At 42.4% G+C, this 17,903-nt stretch overlaps 1 protein-coding gene across 9 annotated transcripts in view; it reads left to right on the top strand.

Annotated features, from left to right (window-relative positions):
* LPIN1 (lipin 1) overlaps positions 1–17,903 on the top strand; it is a 63,029-nt gene that overhangs the window by 7,912 nt on the left and 37,214 nt on the right. For 4 of the 9 annotated variants that reach the window (XR_014786546.1, XM_084826610.1, XM_084826606.1 and 1 more), the window contains exons 2-6: positions 5,661–5,861; positions 7,542–7,637; positions 9,002–9,315; positions 9,882–9,989; positions 11,461–11,568. Coding sequence is in view for 8 of the 9 variants with exons in the window: in XM_084826610.1 (XP_084682736.1) it covers positions 5,661–5,861; positions 7,542–7,637; positions 9,002–9,315; positions 9,882–9,989; positions 11,461–11,568 (827 nt within the window). In the remaining variant the exon portion in view is untranslated. Of the gene's footprint in view, positions 1–537; positions 656–2,330; positions 2,462–5,660; positions 5,862–7,541; positions 7,638–9,001; positions 9,316–9,881; positions 9,990–11,460; positions 11,569–17,903 lie in introns of those variants that run through there. The other 5 variants (XM_084826604.1, XM_084826609.1, XM_084826607.1 and 2 more) reach the window with 5 other exon arrangements.

The raw sequence follows: 17,903 nt of genomic DNA, 5'->3' as shown, positions 1-17,903 counted from the left end.
TTGCCTGCCAGTTCCTTGCAGAGTTGGTGTTTGTAGTGGTGCCCCTTGGGAATTTGGGAATGTGAATATGTACACATTTCCAATTGGTTGTTACCTGTGTCCTCATTAAGGGTATTGTGATGTTTTCAAAGTGGTGCCACCAGTTTAAATACTAGTGTTGGGAGAATAACATGTCAAATTGGACTGAAAGGCAAGGTATTGTCCTTCATGTGTTACATGAGAATTGGGATAATTAAAACATTAGGCCACTGAAGAAGACAATATGGTTGAAATGAGTTTAGTTGTTTGTTATATATAAAATTATTCATGTTCATTTGCTCCTGAGTGGCTATCAGTGGGTGTTTTGTTTTATATGGTGAGATTTGTCTATATTTGTCTCAGAGTACCCATTGGGCTGTCTGTTCTCAATTTTGCTGATATAAAATATGTTATATGAATTTGTGAACTTTATATTTTGCTTTTTGTACATCAGGTATCCTAACTTGTTATGCAGTTTTGATATTCTGACTGTCATTGGCTCTCCATGGGTTTTCCCAGGTGCACTATCTGAGATGCTGGGGATTGAACAGAGGCTTTATGCATACAAAGCAGTTGGTGTTCCTTTGAGCTGTGACCCTTCCTGGTGCAAGAGGCAGGAGCTGGGCAAGCCAGAAAGGTATTACTGGTCATCAGTACCCTGGAATACTGTGAGAAGATGCTGTTATTTAGGGCCAGTTCACCCACCACCCCTTTATTTAGAAGTATTGAAAATATAAAGTTTGAGCAAGAAGCGGGAGCAAACTTGTTCTTGCATTCATATATGCATTATTGATTATATTTGTGATATTCATAAACATATCTTCATATTGATATCATATCTTCATATTGATAAACTTCATATCTTCATATCATATCTTCATATTGATAAACTATCATATCATATCATATCTATCATATCATATCTTCATATTGATAAACTATCAATATTGATAAACTATCAATCTTCATATTGATAAACTATCATATCTTCATATTGATAAACTTCATATCTTCATATCATATCTTCATATTGATAAACTATCAATAAATTCATATTGATAAACTATCATATCATATCATATCTATCATATCATATCTTCATATTGATAAACTATCAATATTGATAAACTATCAATCTTCATATTGATAAACTATCATATCTTCATATTGATAAACATATCTTCATATTGATATCATATATCTTCATATTGATTATATTTGTGATATTCATAAACATATCTTCATTAGTGAATACTTTCAGTGGCAAATCACAATGGTGAAAAGAGTCTGTAAGTTGTTAGAAGTTGTTGCATTCACAATAGGAACTTCCTTTCAGGTTTTGGCCTGAAATGTCCCTGCCTGAATTTACTGAGCAATCCCATGCATTACTCAGAAGTAAGTCTCGCTGAGTTCAGTGGGGCTTACTTCCAGGTATCTGTGAGTAGGACTGTAGGCTTCAGGGGTGTTGTAAGAGTGGGGAATTGGGAATCCTTGCTGTTGCTTTCCTTGGGGTTTTGATAAAGGGAAAGAAGGCACCCTAGGGAGTTTTCTCACCTCTTCTGTAAAAGGTTTGGGAAGACGGGAGCTTATTTCCTGTGTTGCATTTCCATGCAACCAGGCTGACGTTGTGAAGAGACTGGGAGAAATGACTGGGAGGTTTGGCATAGAAGTTCAGAAGGACTGGGATAGGAACACTCATGAGGCCTTCAATGCTCCAGGCAAGGCTTTCAGTGTGCAATTGCACCGCCTCATTTGCAGAGTTTTACAGGAGGTCCAGGTGACATTGTCTTCAATTGTAGCCTTCCCGTGTTTTCCTACCACTTTTTCCATCTTTTTCCTTACCAGAAAAAACCTGTTAAGGAAAAAAAAAGATAGAATGGCTGCACAAGGCCCGTTGAGTGTTAGTGCTAGTAGTGCTCTGCCTGGAAGCACTCAGTAAGTGGGCTGAGATATCAGAATATTTTTCCTCCCTGTAGCACAACTCATGTAGGGATTCCCCAGTATTCCTAGAATTGTATACGAGCCCAGGTATGGCCGTGGTGGCTGCTGAAACCTTTTCTCTGACCCCTTCTGCTTTCCCCTGGCCAGAGGAGAGGAGGAGGAGGGCCATGCTGAAGAGAAAAGGCTGTGGCTAGCTCTTGATTCCCTTTTCTCTCCATGACTTGCCTTTGGCTGTTTGTCTCCCTCCCTCCTTCAGCATATTCTTTTTTCCTGTTATTTTGAAGGGTACGAGAGAATCTCCCTCCCTGCCCTGGAATACCGGAAGACGCATCCAGGCTTCCTTTGGTTTCTGAGCCACAATTACCAAACAGTGCCAGTCTCTTAAGCTAGCTGTTCCTGCACCAAAAAAGGCAGTCACGGCTCCTCCTGCCTTCTATAGTACTGTCACTACCTCCTTGCAAGCTGGTTTCCTTGCCTCACAGCAGGTGAAGAGGGGGCAGACGTAAGGGGATCGGATGGCCTAGCTATCACTCTCTTTCCTCCTGCTTCAGTCAGATTTTAAGGGAAACTTCAGTTGTAAATGCTAGCCACGAAAGTTGCAAGCATGCTTTCTATGATGATGATGGGATGTGGGGGTGTATCATTCTGTGCCAAACAGTAGATTCCAAATGTGCGCAGTGAATGAGGAGCAGGATGCGCAGAATACAAATAGCCTCCTTGTGTACTTGCTACTGAATTGGGTTGTTTATTATTAGTGCTCCTGCTTTCCTGATAAACACTTCAGAGTAGAATGTGTCATGCAGACTGAATATAGTCTCTGTGCGAATTGAGGAATGTTCCTGGAAATGCTGATAGTTCACTGAAATAACCCTTGGGCTCGTGTAAAGTGACATTCTTCAGCAAGCCACAAATGCAATTTCAGCATTTGGCTCTATGGCATGGACGAGATTAAGTATAGGCTGGTATTCTTGCAAAGTTATTCTAACAGTTAGGAGAAACTTAAATTTTGTAAGGATTCATACTGATCTTCTTTTTGAGCAATATCAAAACTTTCCTGCTATGCCAACCTGCTGTGCCTTCTGCATTGACAGAAGTGTGCATTTCTACAGCACTTTTTTAAAGCTTTCCAGGTATTGCCTACATTATCTCAGGAATTCTTACAACAGCCCTGTAAGGAGGGCTGTTATGATTAGCCTCACACTACAGATGGGGAGGAGAGAAGCTGAGGGATTATTTATTTATTCGATTTGTACTTCAGTTTTCCTCTAGAAAGGAATTCGGGACAGCATTCATGGAGTTATTTTTTCCCCTTGCAACAATGCTGTGAGGTAGGTTAGGCTGAAAGGTATAACTGCCCAAGGTCATCCAGTGAATGTCATGGCTAAGCAGAAATTTTGCTGCATGTCTCCCAGATCTCATGCTCTAGTATCTTTATGGCACACTGATTTATATTTAGAGCATCCTTCCCCAACTTGGTACCCTCCAGATGTTTTGGACTTCCATCAGCCCCAGCCAGCATGGCTAGTGGTCAGGAATATGGAGAGTTGTAATCCAAAACATCTGGAGGGCACCAAGCCTGGGAAGGCTGTCTTAGCGCTATTATTTTGCCCAGTGCACGTATCACCAACCAAAGTGTTAAAAGTTGTGGTGAGATGTGAACCTGGGACTTCATGGCTCAGTCTCTTCTACTGAGGCTTGCTGTGTGACTTCCAGCCATCTCTGAGAACCGTGGATATCCACTCCCCTATCCAGCTGTTCATGACGCTGTTAAATATCATGGCATGCTTAAATGTAGAGATCATTTAATAGACTCAAATTGTTTCTTGCTTTCTAAGGCTGCAGTCCAAAACACTATTATACCTGGGAGTAAATCCCATTGAATGTGTGTGCTTCTGAGTAGACATGACTAGGATTGCACTGTTAATGCACAGTGTTTGGTTAAATAACAGGCAGTACACTTAAGAGTCCTGTGAGTTGTTTTTGAGTATTGGCTATTACAATTATGACTGTCAATTCTGAACATTTTAATAGCCGACTACGCTAAAGCCTTTGATTGTGTGGATCACAACAAACTGTGGCAAATTCTTAAAGTGATGGGAGTACCAGACCACCTTACCTGTCTCCTGAGAAACCTGTACGAGGGTCAAGAAGCAACAGTAAGAACCAGACATGGAGCAACCGATTGGTTCAAAATTGGGAAAGGAGTACGACAAGGCTGTATATTGTCGCCTTGCTTATTTAACTTATATGCAGAGTACATCATGAGAAACGCCAGGTTGGATGACTCACAGGTCGGAATTAAGATTGCCGGGAGAATGATCAACAACCTCAGATACGCAGACGATACCATCCTAATGGCAGAAAGCGAAGAGGAACTAAAGAGCCTCTTGTTGAGGGTGAAAGAGGAGAGTGCAAAAGCTGGTTTGAAATTCAACATTAAAAAAACTAAGATCATGGCATCTGGCCCCATCACTTCCTGGCATATAGAAGGGGAAGAAATGGAAGCTGTGATAGATTTTATTTTCTTGGGCTCCAAGATCACCGCAGACGGTGATTGTAGCCATGAAATTAAAAGACGCTTGCTCCTTGGGAGGAAAGCTATGGCAAATCTAGACAGCAAAGTAAGAAGCAGAGACATCACCTTGCCGACAAAGGTCCGTCTAATCAAAGCTATGGTTTTCCCAGTAGTAACGTATGGCTGTGAGAACTGGACTATAAGGAAGGCTGAGCGCCGAAGAATGGATGCTTTCGAACTGTGGTGCTGGAGAAGACTCTTATGAGTCCTCTGTACTGCAAGGAGGTCAAATCAGTCCATCCTAAAGGAAATCAACCCGGAGTGCTCATTGGAAGGACAGATACTGAAGCTGAAGCTCAAATATTTTGGCCACCTAATGCGAAGAGAAAAGTCCCTGGAAAAGACCCTGATGCTGGGAAAGACTGAAGGCAAAAGGAGAAGGGGACGGCAGAGGATTAGATGTCTAGATAGCATCACCGATGCAATGAATATGGACTTGAGCACACTCCGGGAGAGAGCGCAGGACAGGAAGGCCTGGCGTGCTATGGTCCATGGGGTCACGAAGAGTCGGACACGACTGAACGACAACAACAACATAAAATAATTGTATCATAGGGGTGTAAGTGTACTGCCTGTTATCTAATCAGAAAGTTTTCCTTTGAAATGAATGGAGATGTACAATAGCACAGTCTTCTGGTCGGCATCCAGGTTTCTTCTAAGGTCACATTGAGAATGGAGTTGGAGGTAAAGGCTCTGTCTCCCAGCCCCAAAGTTGCCTGCACAGATAGTGTGGGGGTAAATTCCATTGTCATAGCTTCCACTTCTTGACCCTGGTGTGATAACTGGGTGGCCAAACAGGACCCTTCAACTGGCTGTATTTGGCCTGAGGACTTCCAGTCACTGACCTGGTCCCTATAGTTATTTTAAAAATGAGCTCCAGAGACTTAGGTGCAATCCTGTGCATGTTTAGACAGAAAAAAGTCCTACAGCATAGCTGGCTGGGGCATGCTGGGAGGTGTAGGACTTTTTTCTGTCTAAACAGGCATAGGATTGCACCCTTAGGCTGTTTTGTAGAACCCTTTTGGAGATCTTCTGCAGCTGCTGTACAGATGCTAACTCAGGAATTGCCTAGTTATCGGTTGTTCTCAGTTCTGAAGGCCTCCACTGTTCTGTTTTTCGTCTCCAGGCACAAACCATGAATTACGTGGGGCAGTTAGCTGGCCAAGTCTTTGTGACGGTGAAGGAGCTCTACAGAGGATTAAATCCTGCCACGCTGTCTGGATGCATTGATGTCATTGTTGTTCGCCAGCCTGATGAGTCTTTCCAGTGTTCCCCTTTCCATGTGCGCTTTGGAAAGATGGGAGTTTTGCGTTCGAAGGAAAAAGTGGTAAGGAACAGAACTCTTCTCATGTTTTTTTGTGGTCAGATGTGCCCCCTTTGCCCAAGACATTTTTTTTTGCAGAGGCAAACTTGATGATACATTAAATGCAAGATCATATTTGCATATCCTTTATATATATATATATATTAAAAATCCACTGTGGGGGTCACCCAGTAGGTCCCCCTGATCCACTGTGGGGGCCCCAATCCCCCAACTCGGCCCAGATTGAATGGTTTTAACTTTTTCCCCTGTGCCATTTTCCTGAAATACCCCTGCCCCAAAGCTGTTATTTGTCCCAGGAAGATAAGCTTCTATGGGCACAAATAGTAGTTTCCCTTCTGGCCAAATAGCAGCTTTGACAGGTGGGGGATTTTCATCAGCAAAACAGTGATGAGGAGGAAGGGTTGAATATTCCTTCCTTCTTAACACCACAGTCCCAAAGTGGATGTCCCTCCCAATGCTGTGGCTGCTATTTAGTCTATAATAATAAAAGAGGAAGTGTGTAAAGGTTCTGTCCGTCTGTCCATCAGCACCGTAGGATCAAGACTGTGAAACTTGGGTGCCTGAAACTTGGTATACATATTAAGGGAACCCTAGGGGTTTGCACCTAAGGGTTATTTTGTTTTTAAAATGCATTAATTAATTAAAGTTAATTTAGATGTGTCCATGTGGTTGAACCCTGCAGTAATATCTTCAGTCACTAGGGGCAGACTTCCTCAACTAGTGCATAGTTTTGCAGTCTATACAGTTTAAGCCAAGGGAGATTAGTAGGCTGAGGGACAGGGTTACACAGCTGCCCCCTCTGCCCTGCTGTGGGGCAGGCTCCCACAGGAAAATGGAGTGGACAGAACCCCCCCATCAGGGGACTTTAGGGGTGCACCAGGGCAGGGGCCAGGTCTAGAGGTGCCAGTAGGCTTGGCTTCACTCAGATTTGGCTGGCCCAATGAGTCCAAATCCAGCAGCTGTGTAAGTTTGCTTCAAGGCTTCGGTGTATCAAATGAAGGGCTATTCTAATCCGTGCGAAGCTGGGTTCGTTTTCTAGTTTAAAAAGAAAACAAATGTGGAAATGAGATCATGCATTTCACATATCATCTACTTTAGCCCTTAGGGCACCTCTATGATGCATGTATGAAGCTGTGTAACTGTCATTACTTCCAACAAAGGAACCCAGGGAACTGGAGTCCTGTGAACAGGCTGTGGATCTCTAACAAAGAGTCCTCAGCACTTTCACCAAGTGACTGAGACCAGAGGGGTGATAATTTTCATGAAGTCTGGTTGTGTGCTTACAGATCATTTCTCTTGGATAAGGCCTTTCATCTAGCGGTGAAAGTGAGCTTATTTACATACTGAGCTTTTTGCTTGATAGTTGCCACCTTTTATTACCCTTGGATTGAACGGGGATTCTGTGAGATTAAGCACATGATAAATGTAGATAAACTCACTCAGCCCCCCAGTCCATTCAATATAGAGATAATAATGCTGATCTAAGTTACAGAGATTGTTCAGATAATATGAAGTGCTTTGACGACTTGAGAAATGTTATATAAATAATAAGGATGACGATGATGTGAATTAGCCCTCTGGCATGTATAAGAGGAAGTTTATCCACCTAATGGATGAATTCATAACATTTTCTTAGTGTCATGTAGTTTATAGATTTATTCAGATGTCTTTTGCAACCTCAAGGTTGACATAGAAATCAATGGAGAATCTGTGGATTTGCACATGAAATTAGGGGACAACGGAGAAGCATTCTTTGTAGAGGAAACAGAAGATGACCAGGTAAGACCAAGCCCCCCCCCATCTATAATAAATTATGGTGTCCAGATGTACAGTTATAATTCAACATCAGTAATAGAGCTGTTAGACCTGAACCAGCAAGGGACGGCTATGCCTTTTAGAGATTCCTTGTAACAAGAAGGCTACTTCATCCACTCTGGTCATCCATTCTTCTCCACTGTTTCCTGCACCATTCAGGACTTGAGTTCTGTTTGGTGACAGGTGGAAGAATGGGGTAGATGGCAAAACCTAAAAGCCATGTCACATGATCCCATTATTCTCGTAACGACTGCAATTGTTACTGGATAGCAGTTAGATGGTATGATTGACTAATGGTATTTTACTCACTTGTGGGTAGTGGCCATTCGCAGAGGAGAACTTGCATGTGATGAGTCTATTTACTACATAATTGGTTGTAATCTGGTTGCTAGAATTGGCTGTTAGTGCCAGGCGTTGGCACGGCTAACCCAAGTTGCTTAGATTTCCAGCCCTTTCCTGAGTTCACCTCTTCTAGAAGGGCTTCTGTTGAGTAGGACTCCTGCTGTGGGACTGTTCAATACAGGAATAGATTAGTCCTTCAGCAGCCGAAGAAGAGCCTGTTATGGCATGTGAGACAGGCAGATGCATGACCATGCTATGTCATGCAAGAGCATGCATCGTGCATAATTCCACGACTGACCTTGTGGTACAGTTATTTAGTCCATTGAAGTCAGTGGGGCTTCTATGACAACCTGTTTAGGGATAGACTGTCTAAAATTGAGTCATGCCCTGCAAAGCTCGGAATAGCTGAAAAGTTGAGTATGCACAAGATTGCTTTGGCGAAGCTGAAGTTGGGCATCTGGGTTTGAGCTATTTTTATGTTTCTTTGGTGGGGTCCTCAATATTTTTTGGTCGGTGGACATATTTGGAATTTTGAGAATGGGTTTGGGCACTCTCGCAAAATGACTGCCAAGAAGATGGCTTGCACATTGGTAAAATGGCGGCGAAGTTGGACATGGCCGTTCATAAAACACCCATTTCTCAGAAGGCAAACTGGTAAGACTAAAAGAAAAATAACTTGCCCAAGAACCTAAGTACAAGGCAGAGGTGGGTTCTGAGCTCTAAAACACAAAATCACTGTTTTGAATCCAAATAAAGATGGCAGTGCAGGGCAGCCCTTCACTTTGCAGCATGCCAGCCCCCCCAGTTAATTGTTTTAAATAAACAAAAATCAGGAGGGGCAGGGAACCTGGCAGGTGCCAAAAGAGATCTCCATGGGCAGGACATTAGAGACCCCAGGGGTACATGAATGGAGAGATCATTATGCACAAATGCCAGATGTCAACCGACAAGGAAATAAGACTCTGGATTGTCTTTTCTTTCTCTAGGAGGCAATTCCGTACCACCTGGCTACATCTCCCATTCTGTCAGAAGGATCCACTCTCATGGAATTACAGCTGAAGAGAAACTCTGTAGACAGGATAAGGAACATGGACAATAGTGGCCCTTCACAGCTACCAAACTCGGCTCCATCTGCTATCGAATCCACTTCTGTGAAGAAAAGGAGGAAGCGGAGAAGGAGATCTACCCACAAAATAGACACTTCAAGAAGAGATGAAAATGCAGATACTACCGAAGAAGAAAACATGTTCCCAATAGAAATGAGTTCTGATGAAGAAAATGAGCTGTTAGACAATGCAAGGTATTGATCCTATTTAACTCAGAGATCTGATTTATTGAGTCATATTAATGTTATTTACCGAAGGAATTGTAAAAAGATGAACTATGAATTCTTCTCTGCTTTGCTGCAACACAAGAACGACAGAAAATGTGTAGATGCCAGATTTTATATTGGACAAACATAAGTACTTTATCAGATTGATTTTATGGAACTTATTTTTAAGGCTAAGTTTAAATCATAACTGGCTTCAGAAGAAAACTGATATTAATTTTAGGAAGGTAGCAAGGTTCATCAAGGGTTCCTGGACAAGGTAGTTAAGCAAATTTCAGAAGCTCTAAATTGCCAGAAAATGGGGATTCAGTGTTTCACAAGTGATCTTTTACTTGTGTGTTTTCTCTGAAACATCTGGATTTGGACACTACTTTTGACATGACATTGAGTTGAACAGTTCATAGAATAGCATCAGGGAAGTAGTTTTCCCCTTGCAGTGTTGCAGTGCTATTCTAGCTATCAGCTGAGACATGAGAGATAGTAATTTAAACAAAACAAAAACAAAGTCCTTTTCCTTTTTGTTTGTTTGTGCTCAGAACATCTGTCCCCGATCTGTGCAGGGACAACGTGCTTGAGGTAAATTCCTCTTCAATCAGTGTACTCCCTCACCCATATTCGGATGGAGAATGGTCACCCACGCAAAGGTACAGTATGTGTTCTTGGAATACCTCAGGCAGTCTCCTGTCTGCAAGCTGAATGCCTTCTACAAACGAGTTTAGACCATATGCAGAAGTTGAAGGGAGAGTAACTCCTCCAACACTTTCAGTCTTCATATTATGGTTATATATCTTGGGGATCAATTACACATTGCACACACCCATAATTAAGATAAACAAGCCCGCCCAAGTTTCAGCCAGACATTGAAGGCTCAGTGAAATGTTACATGTGAGTGTGCGCAAGAAAAATAATGAACCAATAATCAGCTTCACTTCAAAGCAGTGGCAAGACCGGTGATCTGGTGTTTTTAGGATAAAAATGGCAGGTGGGAGTAGGATTAAATACTACTGTCCTCCCCCTGCCCCCCGCTTCTTTGGTCCAAGCTCTTCTCTCTTGACACTGTTTTGAACTGAAAAAGTGGACTTTTGGGCTGTCCTTAAGTACATTTGCAAGCAATTTGTAGTTTGAGCCCACAGTGCTAGTCTGAAACTTAGAACGCTCATTCATCTTACCTATCAATTGTTAGTTATAACTGAAATATGCACCTGGATGAAAATCCATCAGTAGAAATAGGCTGTATTGGTCCTAATGTGATCATATGGATAGAAGCTGACATGGTTTAATTCTTGAATACTGGTTTTTGATCTGGCAAGACAGCCACATGAATGCAAATGGAACTTTTCCATTGTTCATAATAGAAGAATAAAGAACATTACATGACTGCTGATAACTCTGTTTTCCACAGTTCCAAATGAAGCCCCATGTACATGTGGGACCCCTAGCTGTGATCATGTTATGTGGTTATATATCATGACCATATACCATATTTGGGTATTACAGTCATGATTCTTGCAGACGTTTCCTAGTTGGGGGACAAATCATATAGACATAGGACTTTTCACGTTGCAAGGAAATTAAACTTTATCTGCCACAGGGTTTTCTTATAACTAAAAGCATGCAGTTTCAGTGATCTCATGTTTAAGCCAGCACACTCGTAAAGAAATGCTAAAGGGTGGTGGAGCGCATGCATGCATGCATATGTATATATGCAAACATGTTACTGATAACAAGTTTGCGTATTTCCTCTGATGATATCTGTGTGTCAAAGTGCACTTTTATTTTTCAAATCCTGAAGTGTTTCACCAGAAGAAGGTGGTGTGTTTCCTTCATGATGATTACTGCTTCCTACGTGTTAGAATGATGCCTGTAGTGTTTACAACCAGTGGCTAAGCTTTTGTGTACAGCTGTTTGGTAGCTTTCTGAACTGTATGCTACCTTCCTTTATATTTGGTTTTAGTGGTCTGGATCTTGTCATTTAGAAACTCATTTCAGCTTAAACTGAGGCTCCTATTCTCATGGGGGCCAGTGGGTCCTCCAGCAGTATGCAGTGATAGGGAGCATATCATGGAATAATGATGCCTAATTTTTCTCTCTTTTACCATACATTACACTGTCCAGTAAACCTAGAACTTGCGCAGGGAAGTCCTCTCATCTTACTGTTCCAGCAGATGGAGGCTTATCTAGTTCTTGTCCTCACCAGTCTTCCCACTATGCTGCTACAGACAGGTAGAACAGCTACTCTCCCAATTATTTTGGAATGGTGATTAACCCTTTAATACTTTTAACAGTATGCAAACTTTGTGGGACTTATCAAACTACTGCTTATTACTAACCCAGTTGCTTGGCTGGAAACAGAAAGGATAATACTTAGGGTTTTGGTTTTGGGTTGTTGTTGGGGTTTTTTTCGTCACAGCATTAATTTAATGGAAACTGTAGACCTCCAGCCAAAGGTTTGGCTGGTTGGTTATTATGTGCAATGCAGTCTTTCCTTATTGATCCAGCTGCTGCAATAGACACCTTTCCTCTTCTTCCATCTCCTTTCCCTCCTTCAGTCCGTTCTGTTTATTCATCTCCATTTCCTCAGGGTCACCTCTTTCCTACTTCAGTATCCACTGACTGCAACCCCCCCCCCACCGCTTTCTTGCCTTCTCTGCCAGACCATTAGGCTCCTGTCTTCTCCAACTCTAGGCCCTTGTTTGCCATTCCAAGCTCTCTGTGCCAATAGAGTAGCCCAGTCAGTGCCAGCCAAGGCAGGAAGATTTACCAGTGGTATGATATAGTACAGGAGTAGGCCGCTCCTTGGACACCATTCTTGGTGCCCACCAAAGTGCCCTACCCCTCTCACTTTTCTAAAAAATTAACACTTTTTCTACCAGCAGCTGGGAGTGCTATGAAATAGGTTTCTCTTGGTACTGAAAACTGTGGGTTCAAAGGGGTTGTTTAGTATGTTGGGGCTCAGACTCCCTCTGCCCTGTACTCAGTCTTTTGGGCAGGTTACTTGTTTCCTTTGCCTCACCTCCCATGGCAGCCATTTTGTGGTGGTGTTCAGGACATTTTCTCCAATTGCCAAATGTGCCCATGGCTCCAAAAGGTTGTCTATCCTCAATATTGTGTATATTGCCAATGATCTTTTGCAGGTACAGGGGTTTCAGTGCACACATGGAGCTCCCCTGCCCCCAAAGGCTTCCCCATTCCTTCAGTTCTGTACTTAGAAGTGACATGAGCACAGAACTGTCTATATTGGAGTGTATGTGTGTAGACCCCTTGAACAGGGTGAGAGAGTGCAAGAACCAGAATCCTAGGAAGACATTAAGAACCATCTAATTTTAAATCTCTCATGACAGCAGGATACTTAGCATTTCAAAATAGTTCAGAGTTTACTGTCCCCTGGTTGAAAATTCATATACAGAAATGTATTCCTTCCCACAGACTTCAATAGAATTGTGGTGAATAAATATAACATTTGCAAAACACAGAAAACAGACTGGCTAATTATAGGACAACACTGCTTTTCAATGAAGGTTAGTTTAAAAGCAGTTCACAGTTGTGCTGAATTACTCAGGAGAGGACTGAAGCAAAGCCCCAAGTCCTCTCTGCTGTACAAAATGCAGTCATAACTTTTACCAAAGGGAGAAATGTCATGACGAAAGGTCCCAGTGAAGACAACACACTGGTAATTCTTCGTAGAGCTAGTGGAGGAAGGTCCTGCATACCTTTTACTATGCTTTCATGTACTGAGGGGAAATCAGCAGTATTTAATTTAGCTTCTGTATGGCTTCCTAGGCAGACAAAGAGCAAGAAGCATGATTGGGTGGAAAAAAGGGTTTCCATACATGTTAGGGATCAGCAACTAGAGCTGGGCCCCTGAGTATCACCGGCCTGCCTGCTCAGTTGTTGTTAGAAGCAAGAGAGGTACGGGGAGGGTTGTTGTGTCAACAGGACTTGTGGGCCATCTACTTTGACAGATGGATGAGGGGAGGCTTGTCCCTCAACTTTCATCCGTTCTTGAAAGTGGCCCTCCCATACAGCTAGTTGCTGACTTAATGTACTGTTTGAACATGTGGGAAATCTGTAGGCAGGGTGAAGGTCTCTGTTTTAAGGAAGTTCTTTCTGGTTCTTGGGTTTCCTTTTTACTTCATAGATCCTGTACATAGGTTCAAACTTCCTGTCTGCAGAGTTTATTTGCTTGTGGTTTTTCATTGTCCCTGACTTAGAAGATAATAGTATATTTCCTGTTTCTGATGTTGTAAAGCTGCCGGGCATAGACTCATGGTCCTTCAAACCTGCCAGAAGGTTTTTAGACATCTGAGGCCCTTTTAGAGGGTGACATTTGACAGAAGCTTCTAGTTAACACATGCACTCTGGAAGGCTGCATTTTTCCCTTTTTTATTTCGAAGGTTATATATACAACTATTCATATATTTCCAACTCTCTTAAATAGCAGTTTTATAAAGGCTTAAATATAAAGAAATAAAATAGACGATAGTCCTGAAACAGGAATGAATAAATAATGGCCACTAAACCATATATAAATATTAATTTTAGAATATACATCATTTAGATACGAATATAATCACATATACAAAAATATAGATGCATTTCACAACAGGGAAAAGCTTCTATGTCAATTTCCTGATTATATCTAGATCTCATAAGGGTGATAAATGGGAGCCACGTTTTATTAAAATTCTGTTTTTTGTCTTCCATCTCTCCTATTTTGTAAGCTTATTCTGTCTTCCAAATTCTAGCTACCCATTCTTTGAGCAGTGTTGGAGAAGCACCTCTTCATTTCTGAGTCACTTTAAATTATAGGTACTATTGGCATATTACATACCAACTCTCTTTTATGGGCATCAGCATAACCATCCGAGTATCTCAACAATATTGTCAAAGGGTCTAAAGATATAGTTGATTGATCATTAAGGATATAATTTCTATTCTTCCAGAACAATTTGGGAAGTCCCACCAGAAATGTTTTAAATTGACTCTTTGTGATCCACACCGCCAGCATCAATCTTTGTTGTCTGCATACAAGATGATAATGAGGGATCTTGCATATAAATTCTGTGCCATTTTTGTTCAGAAATTTGACAACCAACTAACTTCTCACAGCTAGACTTTAAACCTTTTCCTTTCTGTTTATTCAGAGATAGCAATAACACTGAACAATTAACATTGAGATAATACTGTTTTCAGGGTGAAATCCAATCTGATCCGCTCTGGGTACTCGTAAGCCTCTGAACTTGGAGGCTTACAAGTATTCAATGTGGGGTGGGAGGCGCATTGTGGCTCTCACTCCGCACTTTAGCTAGATGGGTGATTTCACCCGTCTAGCAGAGGCTTCAGGGAGGGGGAAGAAAGGAGGCTGGGGATACCTTGTATCTCCACGTCTCCAGTCTCCTCCTCTCCCTGCCTCCGGGAACACCCCCTTTCACCTCCTACAAGCTCACATCTGTGAGCTGGTAGCAGCAGCCAGCGCAGTTCTCTGCGCTGGCTATGGGGTGGCAAGGGAGGAGGCGGGGAGCGTGGTTCCCTGCCTCTGAGCTCAGAGCCAGAAAACCAAAATATTCTATGTCCCCCAGACACTGTCTAGAGGGCATAGGATTGCTCTCCCCGTGTTTTTAATTATGTATTAGGACAAGTGGGGTCCTCTTAACTCCATTAGGATGGTTGTATTTCAGTATTTTTCCTGGGTAAAAAAACCCTTCTAAAGATTATGGCATTTCACAAGCTCCTGATCTGTAGTTAATTGGGGATCATCAGATTAATTGTAAATTAAATCCTGAGGGTTGACGTATTCTTGACAGTGTTATGTTTCTATTATGTCAAGCGCATTGGAGGCGGGAACTTAATTTAGTTTGCTTAAAATGCGGTGGATGATTTAAGGTCCTAGGCACTAGAACATTTTCAGGCATGAGGGTGACCAAGCCCCTGGGATTTGTTCAGCCCCAAGTAGTGTTCTTCTGTGTTTTGTATGTTGGACAATTATCTATTTGCATATAAAGTTCTTTACTAGTTGTGGCATTCTCATAATTTCTTATTAAGTAAGAAAATTTAATCATTGCTATTGTTTGAGTAAGCACACCCATGGATTCAGCTTCAAATATTTACATCTGAATCCAGCAGGGACAATCCATGAGTAGGGCAATGAGAGCACATTTTCCTTCTGGATAGGGACATGCCTGTACGAGAGTGTGTGTACATAGAACCCTGTGATTCTATATGAGAAGGGGATGTGTATCCAGGATTTCCTATGTAGTCTTTATATTGCATGCGTACACAGCCCAAACAAGTTATTAGGGTGCTTCCAGATCAGGCTTTTATTGTGAAATAGCACTGACTCATTCACAGATTTTTATGGGGTGTCTACATGATGTTGTATTCAGGTTTTAGCCCCCATGTGTTTTCCCACCATTTTTTCTTAGAGTTAGGAGCCCTCCATCTGGAAGCATCCTTAGTGCTGACAGTGCCGATCACCTGTTTTGTGTGTGCATGTGTGCGCGCGTGCATGTGCGTATGCGTATGTGCACACACACTCAAGGGGGAATTGAATCCAGGCACAAGTTCCTTCCTCCATCAACAATTGATCAGTACTGCCATTACATTTAATTTCTTAAAATGGTCCTTACTTAAGTCTTAAGACATGTCATTTATTTACTTGGAAACTTATTCTTTGTTTTCCTCATCCACAACGCTGGTCATGCTAGTGATGTTTCACTTTAGGGTTGATTTAGGCATTTCCTTTTTTTGCAGAGTTATTCCTGTGTTTGCATGTGTAAAATAAATGCACTAACTGAATTGGTACTTCATGGATCTCAGGGCTAAATGACATGCTACTTTATATACATAGTGTGTAGATGATTCCAACTTTCTTTTTACCTTCAAGTAAGCGTGTGGGCTCCAATCTGTTTTGGGCCAGCATGTGTGGGTAGGGGAGGTTTAAACCTTTCCACCCAGTGGCTCTGCACTCCTGCTAAATTGAAACCCTCCTCTCCCCACTGCGGGGGCTAAAAGGAAAATGAAAAACTCCATTGGCATGCTTACTTGAAGGTAAAGAAAGTTAGGATCATCTGCACAGTATGTATTTAACGTAGCCTGTAGTTTAGCCCTGACTAGAGTATAGAAATCAATGTGCATGAATCCCAAGGCCCTTTTCCTTGATTCAGGAACCTATCTGTCTGCCCAGCCATACTGCACATTGTTGTTGTTGTTGTTGTTCAGTCGTTCAGTCGTGTCCGACTCTTCGTGACCCCATGGACCATAGCACGCCAGGCCTTCCTGTCCTGCGCACTCTCCCGGAGTGTGCTCAGGTTCATATTCATTGCATCGGTGATGCTATCTAGCCATCTCATCCTCTGCCGTCCCCTTCTCCTTTTGCCTTCAGTCTTTCCCAGCATCAGGGTCTTTTCCAGAGAGTTTTCTCTTCGCATTAGGTGGCCAAAATATTTGAGGTTCAGCTTCAGTATCTGTCCTTCCAATGAGCACTCAGGGTTGATTTCCTTTAGGATGGACTGATTTGACCTCCTTGCAGTCCAGGGGACTCGTAAGAGTCTTCTCCAGCACCACAGTTCGAAAGCATCCATTCTTCGGCGCTCAGCCTTCCTTATAGTCCAGCTCTCACAGCCATACATTACTACTGGGAAAACCATAGCTTTGATTAGACGGACCTTTGTCGGCAAGGTGATGTCTCTGCTTCTTACTATGCTGTCTAGGTTTGCCATAGCTTTCCTCCCAAGGAGCAAGCGTCTTTTAATTTCATGGCTACAGTCACCGTCTGCGGTGATCTTGGAGCCCAAGAAAGTAAAATCTGTCACTGCTTCCATTTCTTCCCCTTCTATATGCCAGGAAGTGATGGGGCCAGATGCCATGATCTTAGTTTTTTTAATGTTGAGTTTCAAACCAGCTTTTGCACTCTCCTCTTTCACCCTCAACAAGAGGCTCTTTAGATCCTCTTCACTTTCTGCCATTAGGGTGGTATCGTCTGCATATCGGAGGTTGTTGATAATTCTCCCAGCAATCTTAATTCCAACCTCTGATTTATCCAGCCCGGCATTTCTCATGATGTACTCTGCATATACGTTAAATAAGCAGGGTGACAATATGCAGCCTTGTTGTACTCCTTTCCCAATTTTGAACCAATCGGTTGTTCCATGTCCGGTTCTTACTGTTGCTTCTTGACCCTCGTACAGGTTTCTCAGGAGACAGGTAAGGTGGTCTGGTACTCCCATCACTTTCAGAATTTGCCACAGTTTGTTGTGATCCACACAATCAAAGGCTTTAGCGTAGTCAATGAAGCAGAAATAGACGTTTTTCTGGAATTCTCTTGCTTTCTCCATGATGCAGCGAATGTTGGCGATTTGATCTCTAGTTCCTCTGCCTCTTCGAAACCCAGCTTGTACTTCCGGTAGTTCTCGGTTCGCATACTGCTGAAGCCTAGCTTGTAGGATTTTGAGCATCACCTTGCTGGCTTGTGAAATGAGCGCAATTGTGCGGTAGTTTGAACACTCTTTGGCGTTGCCCTTCTTTGGAATTGGAATGTAAACTTGACCTTTTCCAGTCTT

This window comes from Heloderma suspectum, chromosome 1 (genome assembly GCF_057233095.1).
Source record: "Heloderma suspectum isolate Gila_16-S chromosome 1, 16-S_ref, whole genome shotgun sequence".
In the NCBI taxonomy this organism is placed as follows: Eukaryota; Metazoa; Chordata; class Lepidosauria; order Squamata; family Helodermatidae; genus Heloderma; species Heloderma suspectum.
This window is presented reverse-complemented; position numbering and strand designations above follow the sequence as displayed.